This window comes from Poecilia latipinna, unplaced genomic scaffold, assembly GCF_001443285.1.
Source record: "Poecilia latipinna isolate Pla-1442-1.1 unplaced genomic scaffold, P_latipinna-1.0 Scaffold387, whole genome shotgun sequence".
In the NCBI taxonomy this organism is placed as follows: Eukaryota; Metazoa; Chordata; class Actinopteri; order Cyprinodontiformes; family Poeciliidae; genus Poecilia; species Poecilia latipinna.
Window position 1 is genome coordinate 85,074 of NW_015113003.1, and position 17,010 is coordinate 102,083.

Consider the following 17,010-nt stretch of genomic DNA (forward strand, 5'->3'; position numbering starts at 1 on the left):
TTATTTATTGAGATAATAAAAGAAAGAACACGTGTCAGGGGTGACACGTAGGACTCAGTGAGTTTGGTTCACAAAAAAAACATTTTCCTGACAGTCACAGTTGGTGAGAAACAAAGATTCCCAATAAATTCCATAGGAAATAAATGAATGCGGGTCATTTTGGACCCACTTATGGAAGAATGGGGTAGCAATATAAAACATGATATTTCTTAAAATGTTTAAAAGGTAAATTAAAAATTTGAATTGCATGATATCAATAACATGTTTGTTAAGGAATACCTGGAATATGAAATGATGAAACTTTTCATTACAAAGATATTGCAAAAAGATGACCTTGTTTCTGCATCACAGGGTTAATGCAGAAATGTTCAGTCCATTTATCATTTAGTATGAGCTTAGCATTACTGGGAGTCCTGTTAGACTTTAATTGAGACAAGGTTTTGCTTTGGTCAAATAGAATAAAGTTGCCTTGACAATATGCCAGAGATGTTAAAGTAATGCAGTTTTAAATTTTACCCATTTGCCCACACATGAATAATGGTTCCATTCTAGCTAGAGAATGTCAGAGTCATGTTCTTTTGTTCTGAAATGATTGAGTCATTTAATAGTCATTTGTCTCATTATAAAGCTACAGTTAACATTAATCAAGAGCTCTTCACAGCCCATAATGTACCATTACTGGCTAATCACATATCCTTTTTATGGTAGAAAGTATATAGAAGCTTCATCTTCATTACATGTCAGCGGTTACCCTAGACTCAAATCTCAGACCTGGAGTCCAAGTCAGTTCTTGTCCAAGTCCAAGTAGTCAAAAATCGTAGTTTTGCAATTTGAGTACAACTGTCCAATATGCATATCACCTTCTATGCAGAATGCAAGTGAAAACTTAGAGAACATCTCTTGTTAAGACTGTCTCACTTTAATTTCTGCAGTGTCCAGACTTAGAAATTCAGTAGATCAGGCAACATAGCGCTTCAATGCTACAAGTTTTATTGTGCCTACTTGGAGGGCCATGCTCAAATGGCCAGTCTTGACTTGCAACCAAGCTGTGCTGTCTGAATACATCATCATGATTGAGTGTAATCAACTCCAGTGTAAACCCTGTCAAAGATTTTCTGAAATCTCACAACAAAACTGATTTGTTTTTGGCTACCCAACCATGTCCAATATTTGAGATCTGGAGCAAACATCCAAAGTTTAATTGCACCATGCTTTTAACAGTCCACATGCCAAGTGCCTCTGGGCAAGACAGGGCCTCTCAGACGCAACCTCCACTCCACCTCAAGTGAACACACGAGAATAGCTCAGCGTTAGAAAGTCTGACAGGAGGCCTTGTGTCCAGAACCTAGGTGAGATAAAGACCCTACTTGGAGCTAAAGATAAACAAGCTTCACATCATGCACCTCAGAATTTACTTCCCAAGTCAGGTTAACGCTAAAGTGTTGAAGATCACTGGGCTGAAAGGCAGGCAAATCAGGGACAAAGTCATGTTTCCGTCTCCCTCCGTTTGGGATTTACACTAATGACATCATGGAATGCCCGAGAGACATGATTTCAGAAACTATGGCAGGTCCAGAACTTTCAAAACAACCCAATTACAGTTGGGTCAATTACAGTTAAATATAGTCACAAGTCCAGACAGCAAGTGTCTGGACACGCACGTGCCACGCTTAAAACTCCAACAGACAAGACTCATGTAAAATCTGTTAATCTAGGACTACTTGACAAAATGCACAAAAGTAGCAAAACCAGTAATGCTCCATTTTAGCTTACCATCAAAGCTGCCATGTTCTGTGCAATATTGAAGCAGTTTGCCATGAGTCTCCACAGAGGGCCGCAAAACAAACACACCAGAGTTGAAGCAGTCAGGCCAGCCAGGATCTGGAGCAGCTGACAATTCCTCCCTTTCAAAGAGCTCATCTATGTTTGACAGCACCTAAGACGCAGAACAAGTATAAGGCAAACATGTTTACACAAGTCTCCACAGCTTCTTGAAGCTTCTGGGGATAAGTCAACATGCAAGCTCACCAGAGTGTCCGCATCCATGAAAACACATTTGGAGTAGTGTGTGAGGGTCCAGCAGTGGAGCTTTGTGAACGTGACACCCAGGTCAGGCCTCTTCATCATAGCCAAGTGAGCTGTGTCACCGCTGTCCAACACATCCACAACCTTCACCTCGTCAAAGATGTTCTTCAGCACGGACCTATCGAGTTAGAACTGAGTAATGCATCAATCATGCAAGCGGAACCCAAGGGCTGACAGGAATACCAACAGAAGAAAACAGACACTGGACTGAATTTTCCTTACTGGCAAGGGTTAGACACCTGTGGGCCAACAAGTACAACCAATTTCTTGGATGTGTTGTGGTTGCGAAGAGACTTGCCCAGAACCATGGCACCTCGAGCATAGCTGTCGTTGGTAGCCAGTGTCACAAAAGCCTGATCTGTGGGGTTTGAAAAAACACACACAAGTAATTCACCTTAAAACATACAAAAAGAAAACAGCAAGAATTTCAGTCAGTGATAGGATATACATTTGAAGTGGGGGAAACTCATTGTCCCCGAGTTTAGATTATAGTAGCAACAATTTTAGATCAACTGGTATATTATACCAGGTTGCATTACATTTAAGACTGAACTCAATTTAAGACAGCAATGTGACTGTACAAGTTTGACTTTTGTACAGTTAGAAGTAAACTGGTTGTTATATTTAAAACTATTTTTTTGCAAATCATCCCATGTTAGTGCTTAAAGAACAAAGAAAAAAAACAACAACAAAAAAAAAACAAAACAACTCGCCTAGTTCAAAAGTAAAAAAGGTTTATATAACCAGTGTGGCACCAACACTGCTTTGCTGCATCACATTACAAGGGGAAAAAAAAATAAAAATAAAAAACTACCTGCCAAGCAATGTCCTCAAACAAGGACTTGCTTGTTAAGAGACTTTATAAAAAACTGGAATGATTTAATCACTGGATCTGGGATGGTTTTGCAGCACTTGTGCATCATCCAACTGCAATCCCATAAGAACTATGTTAGTCCCATGGTGCTATGCAACTTAATGTTTAACACCAAGTAGCGCACAGGCATGTAGCGTCTAAATCTGGGCCAGTTTGAGAACAATAGTTCCCATTAATTGTGCATGCCATGTCTCAGCACCACGCCTTTCACTTCACACCCCCTTTTTCAATTGGTAGAGGCAGTGATGTAGCCCTAAGACATCTAGGGAAAACAAAAAACAAAAAAAAATAATATTCCAGGTTGCGTTGTGTCTGACTGCATAGAAAGTCCTTTAATATTTACAGCACATGTGGATATTAAAGTATTGAAATGTACAAAATCGAATTCAACGGTTAAAAATATAAACAAATGCAATTTTAAAAGTTTATTTTAAGTTAAACTCCGAGCTCAGCGAACTGGTTTATTTCTCCCACTCATTAGGACCAGATTAGTTAAATGCCTGTCGTGAAAGGCGTACAATTTAAACACAATTCACTCCTCGCAAGTCACTTTATTGTTTTACACCAGGATACAGTCAAACAAGTAACCAACTAAAAATTAAACAAACTGGTTTGCGACACAAACTTTCCAGCAAACATGCCTGCGCGTGACGTGAGGGTCACTTTAACAACCGCAGCGGCTGGTTCGTCAACACCGTTAGAAGTGTTAAAATGTTACATACCTGCCATGGCTGAGAGGAGTAGTCGAAGCTACTGCTGGGGTAGCTCAGACTCAAAGACCACTGCTCTGCGTGGAAAAAGAAGGGCTGACTAAACAGACAGAGGTGAATTTATACCACGGAGACAGCCAGGTCACGTGGTGCCGTCTCCGCACACCCACCTGCTGCCGATATGATCCTTCACAGCCTCTACAGTTCAGGGGTGTCAACCGATCCAGATTCATATATTCACAACTTTAAAGCACCAGATACTTCTGAGGACTCTGCACATATATTTTCCACTTTTAAAATGATTATTTTCAAAATGTTTAGAAATTTCATACATGGAAGCATGATTTTTCTCCCTAAGGTAATCCCTAAGCATCACTGAAGTAAGCAACTGTTATCTTTACTAAATTTACTACATTTGATTCAGGCTCCCACAAAAAGAAGATCTTTGTCGCCATCTTGTGGTTAAAAAACATATACCGTCGCGAAGCATTTTCAGTTGAGGCGAATTTCTTTTTTATGTCGAGTATTGCAGAGAAACCTTTACAGTTTGGCTTAGCTGACAAACGGCCCATGGTTGGTGCGACACTATGTTCCATTAAAAGTCCGAATCCTTTCATCTGCAGAAATACTATGATGACTCGACATTTATCGGATGTCGGAGGGAAAAAGAGACTGAACAGCAATATTGTAGAAAGGACAGAACAGACTTTATTTCTTGATAAAATGTAGGTCCTTCAGTGTTTGCAGCAAAACATGGCAGATATTCAATACGTCAATGTGGAGAGAGGGAAATCTGATCTGCAGACATCTGTCAGAGCTGCAACAGTGATAAACAAAAATGCAACAAGCTGAGAAGGAAGGCTTTTCTCCTTTGTTATCAGCCCTTTTTTGAGTGGATTGTCCATGAAGTTAAAAACATTGTGGAAAACTCTGAGCATCACATCTCAGTAACTCAGCAAAAATAATCTTTTCAGTTGAATGCTTGATTCATTTAGAGGCTAAATAAAGAGAATTACTGGACCTAAATGAATTATTCGTAGGATTAAATTAACATTACCCTGAATGCACTATTGTCAGAGACTATGTATTCTGTTAAGACTCCTTACATATATATCTTTATTTAGTTGTAAAGTGTACCAATGAAACATTTTGTACGCATTGTATTATTTTGGCTTGTTGTGTGACTTCTTTAGTGCCTGCAGCTGTTTTACTTAATAGGATGAAGTCCTTCTCTAAGTGCCCTTTTAATGCTGACTGATCAATTTCAGAAAACTCAGGTCTGTTATCTGTTTTCTTCTTGAATAGTGGATGTGTTGCGATATGTGTTGGCGTTTCTATTGTGTTTTTTCTTTCTTTTTTTTTTTTAATAAATAAGTACGCTCCAAATCGATTTCCCAATAGGGGTGATAAAATTACCATTGAGCATTGGTTATGTTCAGGTAGATGCTTGGCAGAGCAGAGACACTGCCACGGACAGCTCTGCGTTTGTCACCTACTGTGCTGCTGAACTGAAAACCTCAAGAACAGATGCACATCGTCTATTGGAACAAGGCCATCTGTATAAGACGGTTTGAATCTAAAAAAAACGAAACATGATCGTTTTTATGATGTGCCAATACTACACACACTACAATTTATTGAGTTGTTCTGTTGTTTATATTTTTCAACATTGAAAAGGTCTTAGGATAAATATATATATATATATATAAAAAATTGATTCAGCATGTTGGGATGGATCATTGATTTTATTGTTTGCACTCATCTCGACATTCTGTCAAATGCAGTGAGAAAACATGGCGGGAGATGGCCGTATCCATGGAAACAGGGCAGAAGATTGGTTAGAGGTTGTAAGGGCTGCTGTAGTGGAGCTACAGGGGGCAGGGGTCCTGGCTACCGCACTTTTTAATAGAGGTTCTTCTGCACGTGGGCGGCGATGTACTTGACGGCCAGCATGGTCTCCTCACATGTGGGCTTGATCTGAGACTCGGGCAGCAGGAAGCCATAATAACCAGTGTCGCGCAGCTCAAAGGTGTAGGAATATTTTACTCCCAGGTCATAGGCCCAGTCATCAGAGCCTCCTGCAGCAGGGTCTGAGGGTAAATAAAGAGTGGGAAAGTTACACAGCGCAACATATGCTGATGTAAAGTGATAGATAGTCATCATTTGTTGTCTCTGGAAGGTCCCTCCTCTTAGATGACATACAGGCTTACAGACCAAGTCATCATGCAGATTGTCTGAGGTGTAAACAATCAGTCATTCATCAAATACTCCATTTCCCTCAAGAGACCAATAAATATTTGTTGGCTGTATATACTCACAGATAGTGGCAGCTGATGGTCCGCTGGTGTAACGGGTACCGTACAGGCTAGTCAGAGCAGCACTGGCTCCCTCAGCAACCTTCAACTATAGAGAAAGGAATAAAAGGCAAAGGGTGATTTTTTTGTAAAGATCTGGTCATAAAAGGCAAACATGAATATCTACAATTGCTAAAAACTGGGAAACCCTATAGGTTTTTCTAATTGTGTTTGAACTTATGAATCCTTAATATCAATTTTCATTGTGGTAGATTAAAAAGAATATTGCAAAACTCAGCCAGAACGCCTTTCAAAATGTAAAAATAATATATAATATCTGGTTAATAATAAATCAGGACACCACCTCATTTATTCTACAAAATCAAACATCACCTTAGAGAGGGAATTGATTAGAACACCACTGAGGCTTTGTTTGAATCTCAGACATTTGGTTTGGTGTGCCTGTGGCTGTTGAAGAACATAATGGTAAGCTTAAAAGATTTTTCTGAGGCCTTCAAAAAGATTATTGCGGCAGCTTTTGTCTGGTAACAGATTTAAGGAGGCCCCCAAAATATTTTTATTTAGTTATTCCACCATCCAGAAAATAGTCAGGACTTTCAAAGCGATTTCTAAGACACCCAAGTCTGGCTGTCTGAGCAGCTAGTGGATGCTAAAAGACGCGCCAGCATGACAATACCTTCAGCAGGCTCTTGCTACTGTCGATATAAAAATCTAGATTATGATCTTGATATTAATATTAATAGTGGGATTACTTGAAATTGACTTTTCATGCATGAAAACCCTCAAATGTCTCACTCATCTCATAATGTTTTTCTAGAGATCGATAAAAAAGATTGTCCTAAAAATTTAAACATCTTAATGAAAAGAACTTGATATTTTTAAGGCAGGTGTCTTAATCTTTTTCTATGACTGCATCTGTTTATAGTGTGATACATCTGCTCATATGGTTTCGTGGCTTCTGACAGCATGTGAATGCATTTGAAACACAGGATTTTCCTTCATTTTGCCGACATTAACCACCATAAGTTACCTCTTCCAATTGGGGGATTTTGTCTTCCTTGAACAAGATCCAAACAGCAATTCCCCTACAAAATATACAGCTTTACCCCCTTGTTGCAGCCATACATCCTCTACACTTGTTTAAACAAAAACATTTTTGCAATGTTTCTCTGAAAAACTGCAAAAAGCTTAAGTGAGTTGCTTGACGGAAATGAAAGCCCCTCAGAGAAATACATGAGCAGGAAATGATATTTCCAAGGGAACACATGAGTTATGGTGGATCCCCGGAGCTCTTTTGTTCGGTAAAGTGTCTGTGGAAAGCCTAAATCACAAGTGAGCAACAGAGGGGGCAGAGCTGGAGAGCAGCGGTGTGAGCTCTAACTGTGCAGCCCCTGGATGCCCCGGTGAGAGGTGAAAGAGCCATGAGAATGAGGCATGTGAGTGGGGAGTAAATGGTTTTCAGCAGCTAAATGTGGCCTGTAGATAAGAGTCACACTGTGATGGCACTGGGTTGAGTTCACAGTTAAGCTTTTCCGAAACACATTAGGAGACATTGCGAGAAGTTTTATCCACTCAGGTTTTGCTGTGTCTACTTCTCTTGAAAATGTTTTTTTTTTTTTTTTCCATATATGTTTCACGGATTGTTTTATTCATAAAAATCAGACTCTTCCACACATCACCCCACGATTAAGAGTGCAACCTTTAGTCTCCACGGACTCACCAGCTCGCTGTGGTCTGCAGCCAAGCTGAAGGTGTAGGCGTAAGGGAAGAGCAGCAGCTGGGAGTATGAGTGTATGGTGAGGTAGGCCTTGATGGTGGACTTGTTGTTGCGGATGAAGTTGGCGACATTCTTTGATTCGATCTCTGACTCAGGAGTGCTGCCGCAGAAGGTGTCACTGCAAGGGTTGCTGGAAGCACCAATGGCTGAGAAAAACAGAGGAAAGCCTTCAATTTATGACATCAAAAGAGTTTATTTAAAATGACACATTTTTAAACACTAAAAAAAAAAAAACACCTTTTTTTTTCCCCCTCACTTGCTACCACTAAACTAGACTATACTGTTCAAGTTTTAGGTTAGGTAGGATTGTAATACTTTTGGTCATAACAAACCTACAGCAAGAAATATTTAGTCTAATTGACTGCTAATAAAATAAACATACCTTTTTATACTAGTATGTAAGTGTCTAATTTCTAATACTTTCTGTCATGATTTTGTTTTATCTTTACTCTTTTTGACACCAACCTACAGTTTGTTTAATTTAGTTTATCGCACAAGATTTAGGTTTGTTCTCTTTTACAAGCAGTCATTAGCTCAGCTTGTGTGCAATTGGATGAGAAATAACGTAAAGAGCAGAGATGTGACCTCTTTTGTAGCATGCAAATTTATAGAAGTTTGGTGTCTGTCAGACACGTCAAATAAAATAAAACTCTGGATATTGCAGCATCTGTTGCAAAGATTTTAACATTTTCTTCACACATTTATTTCTTTTAGATGTGAAATAAAATTGTTAGGTTTTCCATTAAGATTCAACTGCATTTTTGCACTTACTGCACCAGCCAGCGTTAAAGTTCCTGTTGGGATCAGTTCCGACGCAAGATGAGCCAGAGTTCCTGGAACGAGTCTTTCTCCACATCCTGTCCTGTTATTCCCAAGAAGATAGAAGCACATCCAAAAACTAACATGAGGCTTAATTTATGTTTGACTGAAATGTGAGGTTTTAATATCCCAAAGCTTACGTTCGTGTGCGAGTACACGTAGCCATCGACGTTAAAGACGGGCAGAACGTAGACATCCATGTCGTTGAGCAGGCTGGTCATGGCAGAATCACTGCCGTAGGTAGTGACGGCCTGAGGAATTTTTGAGGGAAAAAAACAAACAAAACAGTTTAATCAGACAACGTTCATACAGAAAATAATGTTTGTAATCTACGTGTCGGTTTCTTACTTACCTCATTGACAAACCACTGACAGAAAGCAGGGGAAATCCACTCTCTAGCATGGAAGCCACAGTCCATGAAGATGGCGGGTTTAGGTGAGGCGGATGACTTGCCAATCTGTGGTTGTTTGATTAGATTAAGACATTGAACAGTAAAGTAAAATTCATGAACAGGTGGGGTCATTTGCTCTTTCTGGGTGAAGCCGACATACCTTGAGGAGAACCATTGAACGCCCCTCATAAGTGTTTCCGATGATCTGCTTGCTCACCAGGGAGGGGTTGGAGGAGGTGATAGTGTTGGTCCATGCCTCGATCTGAAACAAACAAGACAAGAACATAAATTAAGTCTGACGTACAACCAGAGGCCGGTATTATTTTCGTGACGGATGTCGTTTTCCTCTCGTACTTCACTCCAGGTGTTGTACTTGGTGTAGCTGTGAGCTCTGGGAGAGGCACCGCTGTCAGCCTGGCCATCAACGGCAGACTGAAAGTCATCGATGAGAATCCTGAGCAGCGTTGATAGAACAGTGTAAGTAGAATCATAAAAATCATGTTTTCAAAACTACACCTACAGAAATGTGCACTTACGTGAAAACGCTATCAGTGACTTACTCATATGCAACGCCACCCTGCTCCAACGTGATGTACACCATGTCGAGGTACCTGGCAGGCACGTGGATGTCCACATCGATGTCGATAGTCACCAGATCGTCACTGTCGGGCCTCCAGAAGTCAAGCTGCAGGTGGCAGCAGAGTCCAACATTTGTCAATTGAAATGTTCAACCACAAGCTCCTTAAAAAAACTTTTAATATCGACTAAAACACTAATGTCAATGTACATTTTTATTTTAAACAAAGAAGCACTTTGAAGTATATCTACACAGGCTTTAAAATTATTGGTCGTGTATCACTTTTTTCACTTGTCAGCATCAACAAATCTGAAGCCTTGCAATAGAACGGCAGTGTAGAGTGAGTGGCTATGGTGGTAGACCTCAATGCTCTTAGCCAGATGCTTAATGAGGGTCACGTGTGCATCGAGGGTCGGCTTCAGGCGGAAGACTTTGTCTCTGAGAAAGAACAAAGAAAGCGATTTAAATCAAGAAAACATCATGGACAGATGTCGTTAGTTTCTTCTGTGTACTCGTGTAGAAAGATGCTAAAGTAAAGCTGAGCAATCTTTACTATTTTCAGTAGACCGAGCCAAAGAAATTGAAGCACATTGTGTTTGCGACAAGTTTCAATTAATTAAGTGCACAAAGTACAATCAGGGGCTTTTTACAGTATGTTTTCTAATTATTATTGATGGTTGAAAAATTCAATGCTCCATATGAAATTGCAAAACAAATACCAGAGGAGTTTTTTTGCTATTCCTTTCTTCTGACAAAAAGCACTAGACACACAATCACTACCCCAGCAAAGCCAATTCTACGAAAACTGATGCTTTTTAGTATGAAACTTTGAGTTAATTACTTTGAGTTATGTAAAAAATTATCAGTGTATAAATGGAGAAATACTGTTTAAGACTGAATATTACAGTAACACCTGGCTGCATGAGGAAAAGAAATATTAAGAGAAATGTCTTTCAAAACGTTTGTGTGGTACCAAACATTAATGTGAGAACGCAGACAGATTGCAGACTTGGACCTGATTCTCACGGCTTCCTTGTTAACACACTGTAAATTTAACTCTACAATGCTTTACCTCACAGCAACGGCATAATTAGCACGACAGCTTCTGACATTCATCTAAAATTCACAGCAAAGTGTTTGCGTCTGCATTGATAAAATGAAAACTTTACCCCTCAAAGCGAGTGACTTCAGCCAAGGCGACAGCCACAAATCCGAAAAACAACAGGAGCTTCATGTTGGCAATGAAGCTGACCCTACCTGCAGACGGCACTTATAGCCTTCAGCCCTTCACCCATCCACCAATCCAAATCCAAGATGCGTCCCTATCATACATCCTCCCTGAAAGTCCCCATACTGCGTGCACCTGTTGACTTATTTTTGCCAATTCGCCTAGTCAATGATTAATAGATCTTTACGGAAACTTCAACCAAGGTCACTTGACGTAGTCTACTCCAAATAGCAACAATGTCTTAATTTCATGTTATTAATAGTTGCTTCAGTATTGTAAGCACTGAGTAATCAATGGTGTCTGTTTCCAGGAAATGTAAAATTTGAATATAGCGCTTAGGTCTTGGAAAATCCACTTCTGAGGAATTAAACAAAAGAAAATGTGATTATATTTAAATATGGAGAATTTATATGACCGTTTCATTTTAGAATATGTTGTTGACAGCAAATTAAAAAAACAAAAAACTCCCAACTTTTTAACAAGAAGAGCAAGACTTGTCAATGCCACATTATAGACAGTCTTAGTTAATCATACATCATGGATAAAATTGCACTAAAAATGCAACAGATCTCCATTTTTTTGTCCAGCTGCTGACAGAATATGCAGGAATAGATCACAGAACTTGGTCCCTGTTGTAAAATACACCAACATACACACCAAACGAGACATGTGGTTTTGAGGAAGCTCTTAACTCTGCGATATGTCTGTGTAGGTCTACTCCAGGAGCTCTTGTCAATCTCGCAGTTCACAGGCATGGGTGTTAGAAGATTTGGAGATTGTCCTCCTGTGTGTTGATGGTTGTCTCTTCGTTTTGTCTGGGTTGGTTCTGTGGTGGATACGTGACCTACCAATGGAATTAGACACCATTTAAAAGACAAAAATAAAAGAATGAACATCCACAGGCTAAATAACTAACGTAGAGCAGCAGTTCATTAAAGCTGCAGTATGTAATTTACATATTTGTTAAAACTGTCACTATGTTGTATCAGTACAGTATGAGACAGATCATTTTGGGGAAAACAGAAATCTGGTTCCTCTGCCTTCTCCTATTGCTCCCAGAGCTAACCAGAAACAATCAATGGAAGCCAGGAGAAGGATCTTGGCAATGTCAATCATGCTTATGTATGCACTGCTGATGTTCCTCTTAACCAAAGGTTGAATTTCTGTCACAATTAAGCCTGATGATATTCTGTTAAACCCAAAGTTATTCATTCATACTCCTGGCAGATTTAGGCTTAATGTAATATTTTAATTTAGCCAATATGTTTTTCCTAACATGCAGTAATATCAAATATTTTGGAGTAGCCCAGCCAGAAATGCAACTTGATTCCGACAGTGTTGGTGGTTATCTGTAGAGGTCATTGCGCGAGAGGCTTGGTATACCCTGAACAGGTCACCACACTCAATACACAGAGACCAGTTGACCTATTGTTTATTTTTGGACTGTGAGAGGAAACTGGAATACCCAGAGAGGAACAGGTAGAATGTGGAAACTTTATAACAGGCCAGGATATGAACCCAGGATCTTCAAAGTGTTGTATTGTATTACGCATACAACACAGTTGTAATGTATGCACGGTGTCAAATCTTTGAGTAGCAAATGCAAGTCTTTGTAAATCAACAATATATACAATAAAAATAATCATGAAAATAAAATGCATTCAAAAACTGAATTAATAAAATAAAATCAATGATTAAATGTCAATATGAAGAATTCACATACCTGTCATAGCTGGAGAAAAAGTCAAAGTCGCCGCTGCTTTAGCTTAGAGCTGGAAAAACAAAAGAGGAATTTACACCACTGGGACAGCCGCCGGATCACATGATGCTTTCTGCTTTCATCCCCTGCTACCAATATGGTCCCTCAGACCTTCTGCTAATACCAAGAGTAACATTTGATTCTGCTATACAGATTTAATAAAGCCAGGAACAAAATTGCTCGGCTAAAATCTTCTGTTGCCATCTTGTGGGCAAAAACAAATGCAGCGGCATAACAGTTGATGGAGCTTTGACAGATGGCTCTTACCAATATCTTATAAATTGAGTTGTAACAAACAAGTGCATGTAACTGCGGTTATTTTACAGCACAGCCGACAAAAATACAAAGACTTGTTAAAAACTTAGAATATTTCATTTTGTTAAAATAGATAAGCATAGATCACATTACTGCCAGCGTGATTTGCGGCAGCGTATGTGAACTCCCTACTGATCACTGGCTCATTTTCCAGACTGAGGCAGATGCTTCACAGGGCAGAGATGCTGCCAAAACGGTGCTTTATTGTTGTCACCTACTGTGCTGCTGGACTAAGAGCCTTAAAGACAAACACCCCCAGGCATCAGACCTCCACCACTGCAATGGGTCCATCCGTGGGCCCGCCTCCGGTGTGATTTGGCAGAAAAATTGTCAGTCGGAGGGGTAGGAATACTTTTATCTTGAACACATCGGGACAGGACAGGATGACTGGGCCACCTTCTGATGCTGAGAAGATCTACTATCTAGTTGTACTCTGAGACGGCAAGGCGGCAAGGCAGCAATGTAACATAGCTGATATCATGAAAGGCTGAACCACCAACAATTGTATTTATGTGGATCACACACACGCACACACACACACGCATACACACATTAGAACTTTGTATTGACTTCCATTCATTTTAGTATTCCATTTATGCTTAGCCTAGACATTTTCCCTAACCCTATCTGCTGTTACTACTATGTTCCTAACCCTAACTTTAACCAAAGCCTAATTCATACCATAACTATAAACCCTGAGCCTACACAAGGGGGCTCCACTGTATTATCACCGGTTTTTGGTCCTCATTTTTTCAGCAAAATGATGAAACCAAAACAACCAAACCAAAACAGAACAAACGAAAAAGGAAACTTCCGTGAGCTGCTAGAAGGAAATTAACCTCCAGCCCCTCCAGAGAAAGGCATGTGCAGGAAATTATATTTCCCAGGGAACACATGAGTTATGTAGGATCCCTGGAGCTCTTTTGTTTGGTAAAGTATCGCCGGAGAGCCTAAATCACAAGCGAGCAGCAGAGGGGGCAGAGCCGCGCAATGAGGTTCAGTCAGTGTGAGAGCTGGAGAGCAGGGGTGTGGGCTCTAACTGTGCACCCCTCGGACGCCCCGGCGAGAGGTGAAAGAGCCATGAGAAAGAGGCATGTGAGTGAGGAGTAAATGGTTTGCTGCAGCTAAATGTGGCCTGTAGATAAGACTCACACAGTGATGGGGTGAGTTCATGGTTAAGCTTTCAGAAACGCATTAGACGACATTACCAGAAGTTTTTATGCACTCGTAACCTGCGAGCGCTGTCCAGCTCTTGAAAGCTTGACTCAGTGATGTTATGCGAATTTTGCTGTTTATAGCACTCTTATCTTGGTAAAATGAATGGGAAGAATGGCACCTTTTCAATTCCAGGGTTTTGCAAATCACGAATATTAACGATCCGATTTTTGCCCAAAGCTGAAAATGATTTGATATAAATAACTTGAAGTGGTCTTTTCCTGTGTCACTTTATCAATAATTGTCTTTTCATAATGAATTAATAGGTGGCAGGACCCATATTTACACAAGTTGTATTCAAGTAACTCTTGAATACTTCCAATTTAACTCTTGAAAACTGCTAAATAGTGTCCAGGTCAAGCAAAATCGTCACCATTCTGCTAACATATTTTAAAGATGCTAGTTTGTTTTCTTCATTCAATGTACTTTAGCTTCATCTGCCTTGAGAACAATGTTCTGATATTTCTTCAAATGTTCATTCACACTTTTGAAAACTAATTATTTTAGGAGAAAAGGTGGCTTATTCTTTGCAAATCATCCAAAAATGTCATTCTTGTTTTGCCTTATTTTGCAATTGCCCTGCTGCAAACTTAAACATTGAAAGATAACTGAGGATATAGTCTGCATTGGAATCTTAGTTTTCAAAAACACCCAAAGGCATAATCTGGCCTTTGGGTGTTTTTGTGGAAACACCCATTCCTAGTACGATTGGGAATGACATTTGCTAATGACCAGTTTGTTTTGATCAGTATTTTTCCAGTTAAATTTTGTGGAAGCATCAAAGACATACTTAGTTTTTCATTCACAGATTTGTAATTGTGATGATGTTGCTTAAAAAAATGTTGACATTTTGAAAGCTGGGGTTTATTTTTCTACATTTGAGGTCAGACATAAATAGTTGAAAACTCACCCTCTAAATCACGCCTTGACACACAGAAAATATTAGCAACTCTAACAGAAGAACAATTCCTCATATTATGACTCCATAAGTGTTCTTTGAAATGTACATAAAGTTACACTCTGACTCACACATGTTTACTTCAATGGTAAATCTCTGTTGCCTGCTGCACTCTGGAGTAACCTCATTGGTTGGTGGAAGAGCAGCAGCTGAGTGTGGGAGTGATTGGAGATGAAGACTTTAATGACAGACCTGTTAGTGTGGATAAAAATCCACAACATTCATTGGTCAGTGATGTTTTCTTTGCAGATGTGATGAAGCTGTGGTTCCTTTGAATCATTTGCTTATATGATTGGGTTTAGAAGAGGGAATGGAATTAGCTCATTCTTCTATCTGTAAAAAAAGAAACAAAAAAAACTGACCTATATGGGAATAAATAATATAAGGTACCTACATTTAATGTTATGATTGGAAGTAAAACAGGATTTGTACTGAAACACACCTCTTTAACTCGAGCTTTCACTTACAAACACTGTTCTTTTACCTACTTCAGTTGGTCAGCTTAAGTGCTCCTTTATTGATCATCGCCTTTGCAATGATAAGTAGTTTGTAGATTAAATTGATGTATTATTATTTTTTGATCTTTTAGGTAATAGCTACCAGGTACACAACAGATTTATAGTTGATTCTTGTTTATTGGTTTGTGTGAAATAAGGTTTAGACTATAAAACTTAATTTCTTATGTACTTTAATGCATGGACTCAACCAATTGACATTGATCTTCTCTCTTACTTTGCTCCAGATGTTCTGCTTCGTTTAGCGCTAAGCTCTGGTAGAAGAGTCACCGTCAGCTGGGTGTTTAAATCACACTGAACATCTCTGATAAAAATACTGAAGAGTGAATGGTTTTAAATATTCATCGCAGCTTTACAATGCTTTCCGCTACAGTTGAAATTTTCCATTTGAACATAATGCGCTAAGTTTGAAGTTTGCATTGACTCCATACTGATGCTCAACCCAAACATTGTTTACACAACGTACATCGCAGGAACACCTTGATGGCGATGATCATCAAACCCCAACATCAAACTGTTTGGCATCCAAAGGTTGACCTGCAGAGGGCGCCAAAGTTCAATAATTCTAACATTTGATCATCAACAGATCTTTAATGTTTTACACCTTTATTACACCTCAGCATCATCTGTGTTTATTCCTAAATAAAAATGATCAAATTTTGCCTTTTCAATATTAGTACATATTTAAATCTGAGAAATGGTAAAAATATACTCATGTGATTTTAGTCGCATCCCCAATGAATGAGATATTCATCCAGCCTCAACTTCAGTCCAAAACCCTTCTACCTGAAAAATCTTTAAAAAAAAAAAAAAAAAAAAAAATCTTTTCATTTTTAGTGTCCAAATATTATGCCAACATTGTCTAATTAAAAATGATCATGGGCCAGAAAAACAAACAAAAATAAATAAAGCAAAACTCAAACATAGCGTAGTTTAATAGAGTAGTTAGATTTTTGTAGTAACGGAAAGGTTAATCAAAATTAATAAAATATCATCATCACTGAAAATAAACATGTCTGGCTTTTAAAAGTATATGCATTTGTTAAATTTAATTATTATTATTGCTATTTATCAATACCTGTTATTTTTTTTATTTTTTTGTGTGTGTGCAAAGCAAAGAATTAGCTGCCTTCATGGGACTGTTGTAATTAATATGTCTTTTTGGAGACTCCTCATTTACTCCCAAAAACATAATTCATGTTATTCATGTATGATTTGACTAATCTTTTGTAGAAAATCTAAAAAGACAGAAAACAACAACAACTCATAGACATGTTTTAAATTTATTTCTGCTCTCATATTTAGTCACAAATTTTACACTTGCAGAGTAAAAAAACAAAAACAAAAAAAACATAATAGTACATATTTACCACAGAGACAAATATCGCCCAACATGGAACTCTACCACACACATATACATTTTTACATAAATTGTCAGCATCACAAAGCAATATCACATTATCTGAGCCTAA

The 17,010-nt window shown here is 38.8% G+C and overlaps 2 protein-coding genes across 3 annotated transcripts in view; both read right to left on the reverse strand.

The window, feature by feature from the left end:
• gyg1b (glycogenin 1b) overlaps positions 1 to 3,790 on the reverse strand; it is a 13,424-nt gene extending 9,634 nt beyond the window's left edge. For both annotated transcript variants that reach the window (XM_015036987.1, XM_015036986.1), the window contains exons 1-4: positions 3,682 to 3,790; positions 2,308 to 2,443; positions 2,029 to 2,203; positions 1,774 to 1,936 (exon numbers count right to left, since the gene is read on the reverse strand). In XM_015036987.1, coding sequence (XP_014892473.1) covers positions 1,774 to 1,936; positions 2,029 to 2,203; positions 2,308 to 2,443; positions 3,682 to 3,688 — 481 coding nt within the window. In that variant the 5' untranslated portion in view covers positions 3,689 to 3,790. The remainder of the gene's footprint in view (positions 1 to 1,773; positions 1,937 to 2,028; positions 2,204 to 2,307; positions 2,444 to 3,681) is intronic.
• A 1,605-nt stretch (positions 3,791 to 5,395) lies between these two features.
• Positions 5,396 to 10,823, reverse strand: cpb1 (carboxypeptidase B1 (tissue)). Its single transcript, XM_015036988.1, has 11 exons — positions 10,718 to 10,823; positions 9,911 to 9,986; positions 9,532 to 9,656; positions 9,326 to 9,425; positions 9,132 to 9,233; positions 8,933 to 9,037; positions 8,721 to 8,831; positions 8,533 to 8,623; positions 7,705 to 7,907; positions 5,988 to 6,072; positions 5,396 to 5,759 (listed from the first exon to the last, which is right to left on the reverse strand). The coding sequence occupies exons 1-11, from the start codon at positions 10,780 to 10,782 to the stop codon at positions 5,572 to 5,574; spliced, it is 1,251 nt and encodes a 416-aa protein (XP_014892474.1). The 5' UTR covers positions 10,783 to 10,823; the 3' UTR covers positions 5,396 to 5,571.
• Positions 10,824 to 17,010: the final 6,187 nt, after the last annotated feature.

What these genes read in the sequence shown, in the direction of transcription:
- cpb1 (XM_015036988.1), bottom strand. Translation starts at nt 10,782, where the DNA reads ATGAAGCTCCTGTTGTTTTTCGGATTTGTGGCTGTCGCCTTGGCTGAA. An exon ending in GTCAGTGGTTTGTCAATGAG is followed by an intron (nt 8,832 to 8,932) that starts GTAAGTAAGAAA and finishes AAAATTCCTCAG; the next exon opens with GCCGTCACTACCTACGGCAG. An exon ending in ACCATCAGCTGCCACTATCT is followed by an intron (nt 5,760 to 5,987) that starts GTGAGTATATAC and finishes ATTTACCCTCAG; the next exon opens with ACCCTGCTGCAGGAGGCTCT.